Here is an 18966-nt window from a genome sequence, read left to right as displayed (position 1 = left end):
TTCAATTTTGCTTATTCAAGTTTTTTTTTTTAATTACTATTTCAGATTTCATTATAACAGTATCAATTGTGAAGCAAATTCTCAGAAGTTCAGGCAATCCTGTCCGCCACAGGAAAGTTGTGAACGGAGGACTCTCCTAGCAAGCCCCAAATCCACAGCCTCACCAGCCAGAACTGCTGTTCGCTGGCCTCTCCAGGGGATGAAGGCTTTGCCTCCTTTCACTACTACCAGACCCCTAGGTCAGCCCTGAGCTTCTAGAAGCCTGCAGGTGCAATCTCCTTTGTTGAGAGGCACTCGAACCCAGCACTGGGGCACCACTGTGACCACAGCATACAGGGCGGGCGCTGAAACTTCCTTCCTGTCTGGGAAGCATGGCAGCAGCAGGCCTTGGAGCACCAGGCCCCTTTTCCTGTCCCCACATCCCCCGTGGAAGCCATGGAAGGCGGCTCCTGCCTGCCTCACGTTGTTCTTGCACTGCCCTGCACCCCCAAGGACACTCTAGCCCACATTTGTTCTGTGACAGTCTGCTACTGCTTCCAACAAGCATCTATTGAATACCCATGGCATACAAACCTGGGCCTTGCTCCTGGGGCATGGAGCAGTAAACGCAGGAACTCTCGACCTCAGGTGCCCAGAGTTCAGTGTTCTCCCAATGACTCCCCCAAAGGGTTTCTGAAGGGTCTAGAATTACCTGGAGCTGAATGTGTTTGTGTGTGTGTGTGTGTGCAGAGGAGGACCAGAGGAAGCCAGGAGGCTTCCTGGAGGAGGCAGGCTGGAGGGCACAGACTCCCAGAGACTTCTGTCCCTGGTTCCTTCCCTGTGTCTGTCTATCCGCAGTCACTGTTCACTCCCACTGCTTCTGCTTCGGGTCCAGGTGGTCAGGTCCCTCCCACTTTCCCTTCACCCCAACCCCTCTGCACCCACTTACTCCAGAGGCCCTGGGACAGGTGCGCGCTGCTGCCTGCTGTCTTGGGCAGGGAGCACTTCTGACACATGCATTCCTTCCCGTTGAAGGTCACTCGGTCCCCTGGCGGAAAGGGCAACCTGAAACAAGAGAGCACATGACCAGCCAGGATTACCTCCTGCTCTTCTCCTGGGTGGTGGTGGGGGGGCAAGACTCCCCCCAATATAGCACCACCTGCCCGGGGCCTCATGGAGACAGGCACCTCAGGCTGAGGACACAGGACCTTCCCATCCAGGCACCCCTGCGTTCCTGCCGTGTGAGCCCCGGCTCATACCCAACACCCTAGCCTTGGTTGGTCCTCTTCTGCCCAAACAGGCTGGATGGCAGGGCCCTGGTGAGGAACAGTGAAGGCCAGCCTGGTGCTTGGCATGTGGCAATGGACCAGGCAGCCTCAACCACCCCCTCCTCCATTCACCCCTGCCTCCTCTGACCACCCATGATGATTTGTTCATATCAGTTCAGCAACAATGGCACCTGCCAGCATTTATTGAGCTCCTACTGTGTGCCAGGTGCCACAAATTACAGTAGCTACCCCACATGCGTGCCTCATGTAATAACTCCAGGACATTTGTCCAAGCTGAAATTTCCTTCATTTTTTTCTCTGCAGGTGAGAAAACTGAAGTTCAGAGAGGGTAGTTAACTTTTCCAAGGACAGACAACTGATGCATGTCAGAAACAGAGTCAAACCTTGACCTGTTCAGGCTCCAAAGCCCCCTGATTTATGTACCCACTTGGACCTCGAAGAAGTCAGTGCCGTGTACAAGCAGGCCTTGTAGACACAAAGGTATCACATATTCTCTCCCTTCTCTATTTAAGTTCGGCATTCTGCTTATCATGAATGTTTTTGCATTAATTTTTAATTTTTTAAAATATCACATTAAAATATCATGTACCTTGATTGCCAATTTTTTTGGGCATCGCTGAAATCCCACATCCAGACTGAGTCCCAGCCCTGGTGCAGGCTGGGTAGAAGAGGCAGAAAGCCACCTTGTGTCCCTGCACCAAGAACGTCCCCCCTGGTGCCTGAGAGGTGGCTGCTCTCCAGCAAGGGAGGGACAGGCCACCTGTAGGCAGGGCTGGAAGATCGATTTCGGTGTCCTACCCGTGTCCATCCTGGCCACCTGCTGCCACTGAGCTCCCAGCTGCCCCGGGGCCACTTTCCTTCCCCAGCAGAGCCTGGCCAGAGAAGAGCTCTGGGGCAGTAGCCTGCAGGATTCTCTGCACCAAGACATGCCCTTTGCTCCGGTTAAACCTTCGGGTCTGCCCTCTGCCTTCTCAGGGCTGGACAATCCCGTGGAGCATCTGGATGCTCAGTAGGTACCTGCTAATGGGTGAATGAGTGAGTGAGTGAATGACTAAAGGCCTCTAGGGGGCCTGACTCAGAGCCCTCTCCTGCCTGGCCTCCCCATGCAGCCTTCCCGGTCACACCAGCCCCAGGCCAGTCCCAAGCCGGCAGTGTCCCTCCCTGCAACAGAGCCTGCCCTAGCCCTCGCCTTGCATGGCTGGTGTTCATCCAGCAGGTGTGTTCTGGGGCCCCAGGGGCCAGTTCCTGCTCTTGCGGACCCACGACACGTACAGGATGAGCTGAATCCCCCTCCCCAGGCTTGGGAGACGATCCCGTAGACCTGGCTCCTCAGGGCCCAAAGCCTTGGCAGCTGTGTCACCTGCCGTCAACATTGTGCCCTGCTGCTCTGTCCTAGAGTGCTGCTGCTGGCTGGGTAGTGTGGGGTGTTGGGTGTTGGGCTAGAATGAGCATGTGCTCTAAGAGTAAGTTACTTACCCTGTATGGGTCCTGCTTCTCACCTGTAAAGTGGGACTTAAAATACCTATCTCATGGGGTTGTTATCCAATCCTCCCACCCTCCCTTCATCCATCTCTCCTTCCATCCACGCATCCATGTATCATCCATCCATCCACTCTTCCATCCAGCCATCCATCCATCCACTCTTCCATCCAGCCATCCAGCCATCCAGCCATCCATCCATCCAGCCAGCCATCCAGCCATCCTTCCATATCCATCTATCCATCTGTCCATTTCCCTTCCATCTATCCATCCATCCATCCATCCATTGGACAAACTGCATTGAAAGCTCTAGCATACTGCCTGGGACCAGGTGGGGCTGAATAAATGATAGCTATTATTTTATTAGTTCAACTTTATTGAAATACACTTTGACAAATGCACCCATTCCTGTGATCAACACCACGGTCATGATATGGGACATTCTGTCCACTGCAAAAAGTCCCCTGTGACTCTATAGTCACCCCCACCCCCACCCATGGCCTCAGGAGACCATGATATGGGCATTCTGCCGCTGTGGATTGGAAATGTCTTTCCTGGAATTGCAATTGCAGGCACATGGAATCACACAGTACATAGGCTTCAATGTCTGGTTCAGCGCCCTGCCCCTGACATTCACTCCCATGGCTGTGTACATCTGTAGCTTGTCCCTTGTCACTGTGGAGTGGTGCTCCACTGGCCAGATGAGGGACAACATGATTCCATTCATTGCTGAAAGGCATCTGGGTTCTTTCCAGTTTGGGGATGTTACAAATAAAACTGATAAGAAGATTTGGTGACAAGTCTGTCCAAGGACATGTGCTTCCACTTCTCTTAGGTACATACCTAGGAGTGGAATCACTGGGTCACAGGTAAACTCTCTGTTTATAACAAACTGCCAAACTGATTTCCAGACAGATTGTACCACTTTGCAGTCACCCTGGCAATAGATGAGCATTCCTTCAGCTTCATATCTTCGTCAACGCCTACCTTTTTAGCTTTAGCCATTCTGGTGGCTAGATGATGGTGTTCCACCATTTTAATCTATTCTGTTGTGTGTGCTTATGGTTATTTGCATTGATTCTTCTGTGGAGTGTCTGTTAAACTCTTCTGCCCATTTTTAATAAGGTTTTTGTTTATCTTCTTATTGATGACTTACAGAAATTCTTTATATATTTTGGGTGTCAGTCCCTCATCAGACATATTTTATCTACCATTTTATGGCTTGCTTCCATACTTTACCAACATCTTTTCAACATCATTTTTCTTCTTCTAATTTTACTGTCACTTAGGTGTGCTGGCAACAAGTTGTCTTAGCTTTTGTGTGTCTACAGAAGTCTTTATTTTGCCTTCATCTTTTTTTTACAGGGCAGACACATTTATTCATGTTATTTTAATAACATACATCTTGGAGATACTTCAGTTTCAGTTCCAGACCACTGCAACAAAGCAAATATTGCAATAAAGCAAGTCAAATGTATCTTCTTATTTCCCAGTGCAGAGAAAAGTGATGTTTACACTGTAGTCTATTAAAGGTGAAATAGCAATAAGTCTAAAAACCAAAGTACATACCTTAATAAAAAGTACTTTATTGTGAAAAAATAAGCTAGCCATCATCTGAACTTTTAGCGTCGTAATCACTGATCACAGACCAGCATGAAAAATATAATCATACAAAAGTTTCGCATTTTGTGAGTTACCAAGAGGTGACACAGTGACATGAAGTGAGCAAATACTGTCAGAAAATGGCACTGACACACCTACTTGATGCAGGGTAGCCATGAACCTTCAGCTGGTAAAAAATGCAGTATCTGCAAAGTTCAATATGCCTGTACATAACGTTCATACCATTCAGTGTGTGTGATTCAATGGTTTCTAGTGTATTCAGACTCACGCATGTGTCCCTATGATCAGTTTGAGGACTTTTTCATCACCCTAACAAAGCAACCACATACTCTTTAGTGGTCTTGCCTTCATTTATTGAAAGTCTTTCTTTTTTCCCCTTCCTTCCTTAATTCCTTTCTCTCTCTCTCTCTTTCTTTCTCTCTCTTTCTTTCTTTCTTTTCCATGGTATGGAAATTGTTTGGTTTTTTTTCCTTATAACTCTTTAAAGATGATATTCCACTGTCTCCTGGGGGTGCATAGTTTAGATAAAAAGTCTGCAGTCATTCTTTCATTCCACTGTATATCATGTGGGTCTTTTCTCTTGTTCTGTGTTAGATTTCTTCTTATTATTTTCCAAAAATTTGGTTATGATGGACTTAGTATGTTTCTGTCATTTTTTTTTTTCTGCTTGGGGTTTATCAAGATTCCTGGATCCATGAATGGGCTTATAGTTTTCAAGATTGGAAAATTTTCAACCATTATCTCTTCAATTATTTGGTCTTCCCCCACCTTCAGGGTTTCCCCCTCTCAGCCCAGACAGGCAGAAAGATTCTTTATACACAGATCCCTGAATCTTTCTTCATGTGTTCCAGTCTTTTCTGTCTCTTTGCTTTAGTCTGTATAGTTTCTATTCTTATGTCTTCAGGTTCACCAAGCCTTTCCTCCTCAATACCTAGTTTATTGCTAATTCCTTTGAAGGGATCTGTCATCTCAGAAATTGCCTTTCTCATTTTCAAAATTTCCACTTGGCTTCTTTTTATTCCTTCCATATGACTTCTCTTACATTCACATTCTCCTTTAAATACCTAAGCATATTTTCAATGCTGTTTCAAAGCCACCATCTGCTGGTTTCACATCCCTCTCATTTCTGGATCCCACAGCTATTAGGTTTTTGATTCTGGCTTTGGGTCTCAATGCCCAGCTTCTATTGCTAGTAACACCTGAGTGGACACTGGGTGCTGCCAATGCTCTGTTGCTCAGGGCTGGATTTCCCATTTTCCTATGAAGAGTGGTGGAAGGCAGTTAGCCCGTTTGCAGATCAGTACAAACCTTTGGGGGTTTATTCTGTCCTTCGTTTCAGTAGGTGCTTGTAGCCTTTGCTCTTGGGCTATTTTACTCCTACTAATAATGCACAACTTAGCATCCCCACTGCATACCTGGGTCACATCTTGAATGTCTCCCAGCCCTGGGAACCATTCAACTTACAGCAATCTGGCCATTCTTTGTCCACCTTGTGAAATGTCCTCTATGCCTACATGGCTTTTTGTTCAGTGATGTCTCAAAGGTGCCCCTACATTGCTCTCTGCACTTGCTCTGTGTGGCTCCCTCCCCCTGGCACACAGCCCCTGCTGCCCTTATCACTGCCTCCTGACCCAGTCTCCTATCCTGGTAGTGCCACTCCAGGAACTGTCACCAGACAAAAAGCTGGGTGGTTGCAGGGTCCGTTGCCTTTGTGGTCCTGTTCTTTTTCCCATGCAGACTGTACCCCAATGTCCCCAAGCAATTAATTCATGTAGAGTATTGCAATTGTGTACAGAGGGTGTAAGTCTGGCCCAGTTACTCCAGTGTGACAGAGCTTTCTGTTGTTATTTTTAAAATGGAAGATTATCCAGAGGTGATCTTTCAAACTTATTCTGATTATGTCCCCTTGTCTCTAAGCTGTGTGCATAGCAATCAAACATTGGATTGTCCTTGTGGGAACTCAGACCCACACACGCTGCAACAGCACAGTGGCTCTCGTTATAAATATTCCCTGTTATTGTTCCCTCCTCTCTGCATCCCTCTGATGAAAACATTCACTTCTATCCAGCACACAAGCCCTAACCACAAACAAGAGCTTTGGCAACAACACTCAAAAAGTCCCCCTTGAAACTGGGTGTGGTGAGCCTGAGAAAACAAGAGCAGAAGATAAACTTGGGGTTCTTTTTACTCTTTGCATCTTCAACATAGAACTTCTTCCTGGAAGCAGTGTGTCTAGGCAGGGCGTGGGGTACAGGAGGTTTGCTCACATGGGAAAGCTGCTTCTGGGCTCTCTCCTAAGTCCCCAGAGGTGCAGGGTGAAGCAGGGAGCTGGCTGAGGCCCTGCTGGGGGGGTCAGGCTCTTTCTAACTGCAGCAACCCTCCACCTCCTCCCTGCTTTGGGCCTTTCTCATGGATTCTAGGGGGCAGCAGGGAGGAGAGACAGAGAGAGGGGAGGTAGGGACCCCAGGGCAGAGGTCGTGGCAAGACCCCAAGTAGGCACACTTTAAGACCTGCATGGGGGTGGTGGCTGGGAAGATTCTAAAAAGAGAGGGACCCTTCCCTAAATCTGTAAGATACCCATGCTTAGGGGCCATGCACCCAGTGGGTGGATGAGGGGCCACCCACAGATCAAGGACCTGGGAGCAGCTGAGGGGTCGTGGTGGGTGGACAAGGATGGGGTGAAGTGTGGACCTCACAGGCACCGATGTGAGAGAAGAAACACACGGAGGATGCTGGGAGGAGAGGAGCTCAGCAAGGAGGCCAAGGAGAGTGAGGAGGGAGCTCCTCCCCAGAAGCCCAAGGAGGCCCCATGTTGGCAGCCTCCGAACCTGCCTCTGTGCCACCACCACCACCACCCCCAGGAAGGAGGGCCTGGTCCTTCCCTTCAGGCAAAGGGTGGAGGCCTGCATGTTCTGGGGTTGGACAAAGGTATGTCTTGGTGTATAGCCATCCTGTGTCCACCTGCCACCCCTTGTGCCCTGCCTCCCCTCCCAGCTGTGGCCCAGCAGGAGGGAGGGGGGATGGAAGGAGGGAAAGAGGAAGATGGAGTGAAAAGGGAGGAGGCAGGAGGATGGTGGGGGGAGGGGGAGGAGAAGGGAGAGAGGAGGCAGAAGAACAGAGGGAGAAGAAGGGAGGGAAGAGAGGGGAGGGAGGGAGGGAAGGAGGGAAAATGGAGGGAGAGAAGGAGAGAGGAGGCAGGAGGAGGAGGGAGGAGGGAAAGGGAGGGAGGGAGGAGGGAAGGAGGAGGAGGGAGGAGGACAGAGGGAGGGGAGGGGAGGAGGAGGAGGGAGGAGGGAAAGGGAGGGAGGGAGGAGGGAGGAGGGAAAGGGAGGAGGGAAAGGGAGGGAGGGAGGAGGGTAAGGGAGGGAGGGAGGGAAAGGGAGGGAGGGAGGAGGGAGGAGGGAGGAGGAGGGAGAGAGGAGGACAGAGGGAGGAGGGAGAGGGGAACAGGAGGGAAGGAAGGAGGGAGGAGGGTGAGGGAAGGTGGTTGGAGGGAGGGAGGAGAGAGGAGGGAAGGGGAGAGGAGGGGAGAGGACAGAGGGAAGAGGGAAGGAGGGAGGTGGATGGAGGAGGCAGGAGGGAGAGGGGAGGAGGAGTGGCGCCAGCAGCCCAGCGGTCCCGACTCACCGGCACGTGGCGCACACGAAGCAGTCGGGGTGGTAGGTCTTGCCCAGGGCTGACACCACCTCGCCCTCGATGAACTGGTCGCAGCTGAAGCAGCGGGTCCCGTACAGACGCTGGTAGTCCCGCGTGCAGATGTACTCTCCCTGCCGCACGAAGAAGCCACCCTCGGCCAGGTCACAGCCGCATGCTGGGGGGAGACACCGCGTTGGTGGGCTGCTGACGGTCCACCAGGTCCCGCCACACACATCTCCCCCTTGATACGGGCCCCAGGGCAAATCTGGGGTGACTCGTCGCACCCCTAGGGGGCTGGGTTCCAGGAACAGACCGTGGCTCTGGCCCCCCAGCCTGGTGCTGAGTGGACTTTCTTGGGGAAGCTTCCAGAAAAGCAGCACCGATCTGGGACAAGAAGGAGGCTCTGCAAAGAGGCCAGCACCTGTGAGCCCAGCAGGGATGATGTGTGGATGCCCGCAAGCCCCTCCGTGACTTCAGTGGAGCTGTTCCCAGCAGTAAATACAATGAAGCAGGAAGATGCTCTGTTCTGGATGGGAAGATCCCAATCCCGTGTGGTGGAGGACAGGTGCATCCCATGGTTGCCCCCTGGCGGCAGAAAAATCCTGTTGCCCCCTCCCCGACTCTGGCCTATTTCAGTGTCCTAATGTCTGTCTCCCACAGTGCAGACAAGGCCAGACCTCCCACAGGAAGGAGGGAGACAGTGAATACAGGAATACGAATCCTTTCTGGGCACTTCGCCAGGTGGGGAAAGGGGCGACTTTCTCTGGACAGCCTGCCAGTCTGAGTGTGGGACACCTATGCATCCACCTCCCCCACACACCCTCCAGCCCAGGGGCACGTGGGAGACACACATGGTTTCAGAGGGAGCCGCCTCTACCCACCCCAGCTGGCCCAGCCCCTCCTCACCAGAAGCGAGGAGGACACCCTGCACCCCGGCCCTGCCAGCCGGGTCAGTCTCCGGGGTCCTCGTGGGTCCCAGCCCCCAGGCAGCATCCTGAAAACCATGTCTTTCCTTCCTGTCTCCCTTCCTTCTTCCTTCCTCATGTTTTTGAATCAACACTGAAAATGCTTCATCGACACATCAGCTGATTGCAAAGGATGCTATTTCTGGTGAATTCTAAGGATCGGCATCTTGACATTTAACTCATGTCATCCTTTGGGGCACATCGAGTGAAGGGTAGATGCCAAAGCAAGACCACCAACACCTCCTTGCAAAACCCCCAGCCAGCTCTTGGTAAAAGCAGAAACTTCACCTTATCCCATTTCTGCCTGGAAACCCACATCTGCTCAACTTCCCTAAAAGCACGGTGCATGGACATAAGGCCCCCGACGCTCATAGCAGCAGTGTCCACAGTCGCCAAACTGTGGAAAGAGCCTAGATGGCCATCGACAGAGGAATGGATGAAGAAGATGTGGTGTATATATAAAATGGAATATTATGCGCCAGCGAAAGGATGAAATCTTGCCATTTGCAACGACATGGATGCAAGTAGAGGGTATTAAGCTAAATAAAATAAGTCAATCAGAGAAAGACAATTGTCATAGGATCTCACTCATAGGTGGAACTTAAGAAGCAAAACAGGATCATAGGGGAAGAGAGGGATAAATAGAACAAGGCAAAATCAGAGAGGAAGACAAACCCTAGGAGACTCTTAATCACTAGGAAACAAACTGAGGGCTGCTGGAGGGGAAGGGGGGTGAGGGATGGGCAGTAAAGAGGGCACTTGGCGTAATGAGCACTGGGTGTGATATTAGACTGATGAATTGCTGACCCCTACCCCTGAAACTAATAAAAAAAAAAAAAAACTAATAAGAAGAGTGGAAGTGCCACATTGTGCTCTCTACAACAAAATATTCCAGAGTCAATGTGGACATTCGTTTATTAGGAATTTCTTGTGGTCACAAGGCTCTAAACATTTAATAAGTTATCTGGATTGGGTTATTTTTTTCCCCAAAGATTAGCAGAAAGCTATCAAAATAACACAGACGTTATACATGTTGGCAGGTCAGCTGAGTCACAAAGGAAAGCCTTCATGCATCAGCACAAAGGGCGGGAGTGACTGAGGGGAGCTCCCAGTGTCCGGTCAAGGGAGCCTGGACCAGGCAACCACTCCCTGGCTTAGGGCCGGGAGGCTGGGAGGTGAGGGCAGCCCGGCAGCCCCAGCCCCAGCCCAGGCGCCTTCTCAGGCAGGGCAGGTTTCAGAAGCGCAGCGGTGGAAGGTTGGAGTCTGGAGATGGAAGCTCCAGGGAGTCGGGGTCCCCCGGGGCCCGGTCTGCTCGGCCTGGTCAGCAGGGGCCCCCCTCAGCTCATGCCTCACTACTCCCTGCCCTTTCACCTGCCACCTGGGGGCCCAGGCGTCCCTGCAGAGAGGGGTGCACCCTCAGCTTGGCTCATCCCCCACACTAGGGGAGGCAGGGGGCCTCTCCGGGGTCCCCCTGTCCCCTTGCCAGGGCAACGGGGCGGCACGTGCTTCTCCCTGTTCTGGACACCGGAGCAGTGCTCAGAGGAGATGTTAGCCCTGCAGACAACTGAAAGCCCAGAGGCTGGAGTGGCCTGGCTCTGGATCCTAGCATCACCTGGTGCACTTGGCTGTGCACCCCGGGCAAGCTCCTGAACCTCTCTGGGCCTCTGCAGCTTCCTTTGGAACCCAGCCCACTTCCAAAGTAAAGATAGCTGCACAGAAAAGCATCCTCTGAGCCCCGAGTTACGTAGGGCCCCATCAAGGCTGTGGATGCACCCACGTTGCTCATCCCTGGAGGCCGAGGCCGTGGCCAGACCTGAACTCCCCACACCAGCAGGAGAGTGTAAACCTTTGGTGTTGTCTTGTATCACAGTGCATGCCCAGCAGGGGTACCCCGACTCGGGAAGAACAGCCCACTGGGGCACTGCTAGGCATCTTTTTCTGTGAAAAGATAGCCATGGAGCACCAGGAGGGCCCAAGGGTACCCGGACTTTGGTGTCTAGCTGTCTTCCTGATCTTTGCAAGCATATGCTGGCGTACCCTGGATGAAAATGTGCCCAGGCACGTAGCGGCCTGCTGAGACCCCGTGAGTCAGCATTGCGGACCCAGGGAGAGTCGATACAGACGCTTTCCCGGCTCGCCTGTCCCTGCTGGTCACCCCCGTTCCTGGTCAGCCTGCAGCTGCCCCGAGCTCGTCAGGTCATAGTCAAAACCCCGCCCTCTGCCCACTCAAAATCGAAACTCCAGATTCATTAGTAATCTAAAAAATTGTCATCGGGGCAGTCATGACATTCTATCTTCCCTGTCGAATTAGCCATCATTGATACAGGGGTGCGGAGCAGCTGTGGGTAACCCCGAGGGTCGGTCCCCCCCACTTCCCTGTGGTCATTTACTAGAAATGCTCAGGAGCGCGGGCAGCGGTGGGGAGACACTTTCTGGAACACTGGCGCTGACTCTAAAGAACATGGAAACCACTCCTACCCTCTGACCATCAACCTCCTTTTGGGGACTTAGTCCCAGGAAATGATCAGGAACCCCCAAAGAGTTGTTGCTGCTGCATTACACATGCTGGCACACCCTGGTACACTGGGTTCAGAGTCCAGCAGCCTGCGTGTGAGCAACTTGATGTTGAAGCCCTGTCAGGATGTGATCGTGGGCACAGAAGTAGGGCTATGACATGACGTCCAGGTAGAGAGACTCACAGAGGAGAGGACGGGGGAGGCTGCACACTGAACCTGACAGGGATCCCCTTGGGTGGCCCCGGAGGGATGTGACTCACTATCCCCTACACCTCTCTGTGCTGGGGGATAGAAGAGGGAGCAGCTGGAGGTGGCCCCCATGGCCTGATCAGAATGAGCCAACCCCAGGGCTCATGGCCACGGCCAGCCAGGGCTTGCCCAATCCCTGCCCCCCGGGACCCTCCATTTGTACCAACAGTCCCCTGTTGCCAGTCTCATCCTGCCACGTGATCCATGAATCCTTGAGCACCCTGCGTGGGTCTGACTGTGTGGAAGGAACGAGCCCTGGGCAGGCGGACGGCGCCCATGTATCTGAAGCTTTCCTTCTGTTTTGGAAGCCCTTGGCTGGTTTCTCATAAATACCCTGGGAAGGCCCCAAAGGGAGAAAATGCAGGTAGTTTTGCAACATGTTTGGCACATTTCTATTCTGTTTTGCAGCCTGAGAATAGAGCTGACTGGATTTCCACTCCCAGCCAAAATCACACGTCCTCGCAGGGTGGACATGATGGGCTCTGGCCCCCAGGTCCTTCCCTGCACGCCTACTGCGTGTCCACACGGCACCCCCAAAGCGATCTCTGGAAACAAAGGTGGACCAGAGCCCTCCTCTGTCCATTGTCCCCGGGTGTCAGAGCCCGGGGTCTCACAAGAACCCCCCTCCCCATTGCTCATTCTGCGTCCATCAGGATGCTCCTTCTGTCTGCAAGGCTCTTCCCAAATATCCCTCAAGTCTTCACTCAGTTCACCTCCTCCGTGAGACCCACCCTGATTACCCAGTTGAAAATAGCAACTCCTCCCTCATTCCCATGCCTGCCTTTCCTGAGCCCCTCTTCCACATTCCTTGTAGGGCACCTAAACAGAATGTATCTATCCTATCCAGTGTTTTATGGTCTGTCCCCCGCACTAGGACATGATCTCCACAAGGACAAACATAGCCGTTTTGCTCATGAATGCCTCTCAAGCACCCAGAACACGGCGTGCATACAGTAGGTGCCCAAGAGATCATTGCTACATGAATCCCAAGGTTAGGAAACGTGTCTGAGACCCACATGAGCAGCGGTGACAGGGGTGAGATTTGTACCCAGACCTCCAGGCATCAAAGCCCAAGGCTGGAGCAACCATGAAGGAAAGTATAATTACACAACCATTTCATGGATTTTCCCAGGTAACCTGGGCCCACCCAGTAAGTGCCAAGGTGGCAAGAACCCATTACACTGGGGCCTCTGGTGAGAAGCTGTGCTAAACATGTTTACCCGGCAACATGCCCACCTGGGGACAGACGGGACTGGTCTCGGGGAGTCGCCGTCCTCCTTTCTGGTCCTCTGTGCCGATGTGGGTGGGCCCGGGCCCCAGTTCTAACCAATGAATCCTATTTGAAGACTTTGGGGAACCTTGCGGAAAGGGTTCTCCCTGGTCAAAGGGAGAATCATGTGAGGAGAGAGCCCTTTGCCTGTGCACATCCCCCTCCTCCAACCCCTTCTCCTGTTGGATGCTACCCTGGGAGGATGTGATGCTTGGAGCTACAGCAGTCACTCTGAGACCATGAGGAGAGGCACTGCTGCCATGCACAGGATGGGGGAGAGGGAGAGGGGATGGTGAGGGTGGGGAAGCAGAAAAAGAATCTGGTCTTTAAGGACCTTGTTGAGCTGTTAAATTCACCAACTCTCAGGGGTTAAAGGGGCCACTTCCAGACTTCAGGTTAAGACAATCAATATCCATGTTGCTTAAGACACTGTGAGTTGGGTATTCATTTTTTTTTTAAAGATTTTATTTATTTATTTGACAGAGAGAAATTACAAGTACACTGAGAGGCAGGCAGAGAGAGAGAGAAGGAAGCAGGCTACCTGCTGAGCAGAGAGCCCGATGCGGGACTCGATCCCAGGACCCTGAGATCATGACCTGAGCCGAAGGCAGCGGCTTAACCCACTGAGCCACCCAGGCGCCCTGGGTATTCATTTTGATTCATCCAAAAGTAGCCTCAGTGATTCCTAGGCTTTGCATTTTCATGAAAACCTGGATAAAAGACCAGTTCGAGACTGTGGGATTGTCATGCTTCAACAAACATGGCTTTTCCCAGCTAGCAGGTAATCTAGAAACGTCATTCCTCAGCCAGTGAATCGGGGGTAGCTCTGATCCCCATGGCCATGGGCACAGCTGGCAGGCATGGGGTGAGGTTGTACAACCTGCCTTGGAATGGGGCCTGCATGCCCACAGGTCCTGCCACCAAAGCCACTACCACAGGAACCACGGGGCGGGGTAGCCGCTGTCACGGGGCCAGTCCAGGAGCTGCTGGTCCCGCCCGCCACCTACCATGAGGGAGGGGGCCCAGCTATTCCCGCATCTGCTCAGGAGCTAAAGGTTGGAGGACAAAGTGATCTGGCCCAGATGACGCTGCGGGAGGAGGGGAGGGCTCCTGGGGCAGTCCCCACCTCCCCTCAAACCTTGTGGGTCAAACCAGGACTCGATTCTGGAGTCTCATGCCTTCTCTTGCATTCCTAAGGTCTGCGCTTACAGACAATCCTTTTAAACACGGTGGCTGCTTCCCCTGTGCCTTTTAAAATAACCTTTTAAAAAGAGCATTTTAATGGATTTTGCTTTCCAGACACAGCAAATTTGTCTTGTGGAGAGTAGAGAAAATTAAACCAGACAAATCCCATAATAGTCTGGGAAGCTCTGATGAAAAGGGAGAGATGCTTCAGGCAGGGAGAGGGCACTGACCATGGCAGAGGATGGAGCACTGAACATGGGGGGGATCTCAATGACCAGGATGGGAGGAAGGGCACTGGCCATGGTGGGGGGAGGGGCACTGACCACGGTGGGGGTGGGGCACTGACCACAACGGGGGAGGTGTGTGTAGGGCACTGGCCATGGGGGGTGTGGGGCACTGATCAGGGTAGAGGGGCACAGAGCACGGTGGGGGGGCAGCCTCAAGGGCAAAGGCATTGTTTTGGACAATAAGGACATTAAGTGGGACACTTAAGGACACTAAGTGATTGCTAGTCTCACACCCTCACCTGGAGCTGCTCCATCCTTTCCCAGAAAACAGGCACCTCCAGGTGCGCCCCTCTGAAGGGCAGGGGCAGGGTCGCCCTCAGACTGAGGGTCCCAGGGCACTCCCATTCTCCTCCAGAGGTCGTGCCACCCCAGAGGTTCCTGGCTGGGGGGCACCGGGGACACTCAGTTCTCCCCTGGGTCAGTGGCCCTCACAGACCCCCATGTCTCCCATGGCACTCTGCCCCTCTCCAATGGCAGGGGACTTCAGGGCCATTTCTGGGGTGCCCCCCCTCATAGCAGAAGAGCCCGGCCAGTGGTTCTCAAGTTTTCTTTCCAAACAATAGGACTCAACACGCAGTCTTCGCAGAGGGCCTGAAGCCATGGGGTGGCGATGGGGCAGAGCTTCTCTGGGGCAGGGGGCTCACCCGTGGCCTCGCACCCCCACACCCAGGAGATGGCTCCACAGAAGTCTCCAAGGGACTCAGCTGGGGCCACACCCAGGCCTGGCATCTAGTCGGGGACAGGCTCTCCCATCTCCAGGCCCCAGCTGCCCCCTCAGCTAGCTGTTGCACATTGCTCCTAGGGCCGCTGGCACAGGAAGGAGGAGGCTGGGCCCCTAGTGTCGCCCCTCCCTGCAACAGCACTCTGTGGTCACACCCATCTGCCCCTGCCACCTGGACTGGCCTGGAACCCTCCGATCACCGGAGTCCTCCTTACTCCAAGTTAGATCCCAAACACCACCTCCTCTGCGAAGCCCTCTCTGGAAGCTTCCAGATCTTTCCCTGACCCCGCCCCCAGCAAGGAAAAAGAGCAGAGTCCCGAGAAGCTCACCTTTGCACACGAAGCACTCGATGTGGAAATACTTGTTCTGCACCCGCAGCACCTCCCCCTTGCACACATTCCCGCAGGTGTTACACAAGATCGAGGTGCTCGGCGGCTTCTCCAGGGGGCTGTGAGCGGCCTGCGGCTCTGACACTGCACGGAAGGAACAAGGAACCACGTTAACGGTGGGACACACATCAGGCATAGGGGAGCAAAGCAGCAGGAGCGTGAGGCCGTGGAGGGGGGCACCCCCCAGTTCAAGCCCCACAGGGGGTCAGAAGATAGACGCATCTTCTTTCCCAGGGGACCAAAGGGAACTGGATAATGTGAGAGGCCATCTGGTCAACCCCCAGTGTGTGTGTGTGTGGGGGGGGGGCGCCTCCATCAGGTGGCAGCCCCACCTGATGGGCCATCTGCCCCTGTCCAGGTCAGCACACATGCAGTGGCGGGGAGGTCACACCCCCTCCCAATGGGCAGCCTAGTCTCTTGCCGCCTTGACCTGGTAGGACCCCAGCTGTCAGGGCCTCAGAAGCAAAGCCCCCAATGTGAGCTTGGCAGCCCTCCTGCAGCCAAGAGACCCGGCGCCCTCTCTTCTGTGAGTACAATAACCACAGTCCTCCTTTGAGCTTCCTTCAGATTCCCTCTGCGTCCTGGGGCCATTGACTGCAATTTTGCTGCTGTCCTCCTCAAAGCCAGCTATGGCCTGGGATGCTTATGGAAGCGCTGGAGACCCACTGAGGACCAGGTCAGGGTGGATGGTTAAAGGGCCCGGCCATGGGGCTCTTGGGGGCGTCCACATGCTCCTCAGCCATATCCTCCAAAAGTACCTACAGGACCCTGTGACCCACAGCAGGTATACCCCCTTGAGAAGCTCCAGCTGGGCAGTGGAGATGCACCATGTGGCAGAGCTGCGGTGACGGGAGGCCCAGGGGACCGGCAGAGTTGTTTGAAGCACAAGGAGAAGCTGGCTGGATGCTGGACTTGGAGGCCAGCACGGCGGTTTGCTGGGTAAAGAGCACGGCGCATGCAGGGACCTAAACAGGATGGATCCTTGGACCAACCCGAGAAAGTCAAACCTGGTGCTCCCTTCACCAGCCACATGGGATGCCCCCTTCCAGCCTATCCAGGCCCCCAGCCCTCATCAGGCTCCCCTGAGAGCCCTCTTTCCTCCTCTGGGAACTCACCCCCCACACACACACCGCCCGTCTCTGGGTCTCTGCCAAGTGCGGGTGGCCGACCCCTGGCTCCAGCCAGCACTGAGTAGACCACTTAGCTTTTCTCGTGGGTGGGTGTCTTTACTCATCTCCCCATCTTCTAACACCACCCACCTTTTGTTCTGGGGGCCCTGCATGAGGCTGAGACAAGGACAGGCTGCAGGTGTGTATCAGGGTTGGCAGGTGGCAGGAAGGAGTGAGGGCACCCGAGGCAGGAGGTCTGCAGGTGCAGGTGAGCTGTGCACCTGGCTGCAGTGGAAACCCCAGGTGGGTGCGGGGGTGTGGGCTGACCAAGGAAGCACCGGCCACGGTTGGAAGGTTAAGCTATTTGCACATGCGTACCCATTTACACAATGATCTAACGCTAGCTTTGAGCAAGCAGCAGACCTCAAGTTCTCCTCATCCCTGTCCGAGGAGGACACTTGTCTACCCGATATCCCACCTGTCCCCCACGCCCAGCACCCTGCATCCCAGCAGCCCCCGATCTGCTAGAGCTGGGCTCCTCTCGGCTGTGGTCCCTGCCCGGGGTGCAGAGTTGGAGAGCAGGCGGCACAAAGGGGAGGGGCTGGGTCACGCTGGGGATAGCGAGCTGTCCAAGGAGGAGGCTGTGAACACCCCAAGGACAGCAGAGTGCCTGCTGTCTGGAGACAAGAAGTAGGTGCAAGAAAAGAGGTGAGCTGCATGAAAAGTAATTTGGCGTCTCCCTGGGCTCTCCAGACCCAGAATCAATGTCTGTCTCTGGTTTCCAGAAGAGTCACACTGGAGGGTGCAAAGCTGGGGAAGGGGGAGGGGGAGGGGGCTTCGTCTGCCCTCCTATGGCTTCAGTGACATTCTCCATTCTAGCTTAAATGCCAACCACAGGCTTGCCCTTCACTTCTTTTTCCTGTAGAAAAGGTGCAGAAATGGCCTTATCTATTACTTAACAAAATTGGTGGAAGGTGGCATTTCCTTGGGCTTGAATTTACAACTCCCCGGCAGAATGAGCCACTGGAATCCAGGTTTAGAACCTGTGAACTGGCCGGGGCCTACCAGGCTCCAAGTCACCCCATCCACCTCCTAGGCTCCGTGGAGACTGTGGGGGGTGGGGCGTGGGGGTGGGACACAGATCCTCCACATTGTTATCTTCTCATCTGTCCGGCAGACAGAGAACAATAGCCTATCATCTGTCCACGAGCAGACAAACAAGTTTTTATACTACTAGAATCTGGCTCAAGTCCAATACGAGCCGAAGGTCACCCAGCCACCCTGGGGGTGACTCTGAGCCCCGGGGGAGCACTGGCTGCAGGGGCAGATGGCTCAAGTGCAGCCCAGCTTCCCCTGCTGCGTGGTGTCACCTGGAATGTCCAGCCTTTCTTGCGTCTGTCCATCCATGCGTCTGCCCTCTGCTCACATCACCTGCCCTGAGGGCGGGGGGGGGGGGGTCGTATTTGCCAGGAAGATGGGCTCAATACACAATAGCTATTGTCATTCACAAAGACACACAGCCTGACACTACCAGTTTCCTGGTAACTCGAGGTCGATCTGGTCTAGGTTGGGGGAGCTGCTTTAAGATAGGCTTTGTTGGGGGGATCCAACTCTTGCCCACCTGGGGCATCCTAAAAGCCTCCCAGGGTGTCTGGGCGTGAGAGCTGTGGTGCTGCCCTCTGGTGGTGGGAGGCAGACACTGCGCTGTGGGGATGGGTGGCAGGTACCATTCTGCCCCAAGGAGTCCCATCTGGGCATCCTGTACATATGTGGCGGGAGCATCTAACTTCCCAAGGTGACTCATTCCTCGAACCTCTGCAGAGGCCCAGTTGAAAGAAATTCCCATATGTGGACTCGGATGGGGTGTGTCTCTGCGGAGAGCTGTTGCCCCTGCTGCGGAGGGAGCTGAGGCCCGGAGAGGAGGCCCAGGACCTGCAGGGGGCAACACCCAGGGTTCTCTCCAGGGGACCCCAAGACAGGGATGGGCTGTTCTGGCCCGCCCTGGTGTCTGGTGTGTGGGTCTTACATAAAAAAGGAGCATAATCAAGAAACCAGATATCAAGCCACCAAATGACACGGGGGACAGCCAGATGCATATTAGTGAGGGAAACGAGCCAGTCTGCAGAGGCCGTGGGCTGTGTGAGTCCATCTACAGGACATTCTGGAAAAGGCAGAACCACGGAAATGGGAAAAACAATCAGTGGTTGCCAGGGCTTGGGGGGAGGGAGGGGCGCGCAGACGGGGTGTGGGGGTGTTTAGGGTAGAGAAG

General features: G+C 53.9%; 1 protein-coding gene across 11 annotated transcripts in view; it reads right to left on the bottom strand.

The window, feature by feature from the left end:
• Positions 1 to 18966, bottom strand: part of ABLIM2 (actin binding LIM protein family member 2) — a 133841-nt gene that overhangs the window by 82126 nt on the left and 32749 nt on the right. For all 11 annotated transcript variants that reach the window (XM_059380171.1, XM_059380193.1, XM_059380187.1 and 8 more), the window contains exons 2-4: positions 15529 to 15672; positions 7998 to 8181; positions 929 to 1044 (exon numbers count right to left, since the gene is read on the bottom strand). In XM_059380171.1, coding sequence (XP_059236154.1) covers positions 929 to 1044; positions 7998 to 8181; positions 15529 to 15672 — 444 coding nt within the window. The remainder of the gene's footprint in view (positions 1 to 928; positions 1045 to 7997; positions 8182 to 15528; positions 15673 to 18966) is intronic.

The sequence above is a fragment of the Mustela nigripes genome, chromosome 1, assembly GCF_022355385.1.
Source record: "Mustela nigripes isolate SB6536 chromosome 1, MUSNIG.SB6536, whole genome shotgun sequence".
In the NCBI taxonomy this organism is placed as follows: Eukaryota; Metazoa; Chordata; class Mammalia; order Carnivora; family Mustelidae; genus Mustela; species Mustela nigripes.
This window is presented reverse-complemented; position numbering and strand designations above follow the sequence as displayed.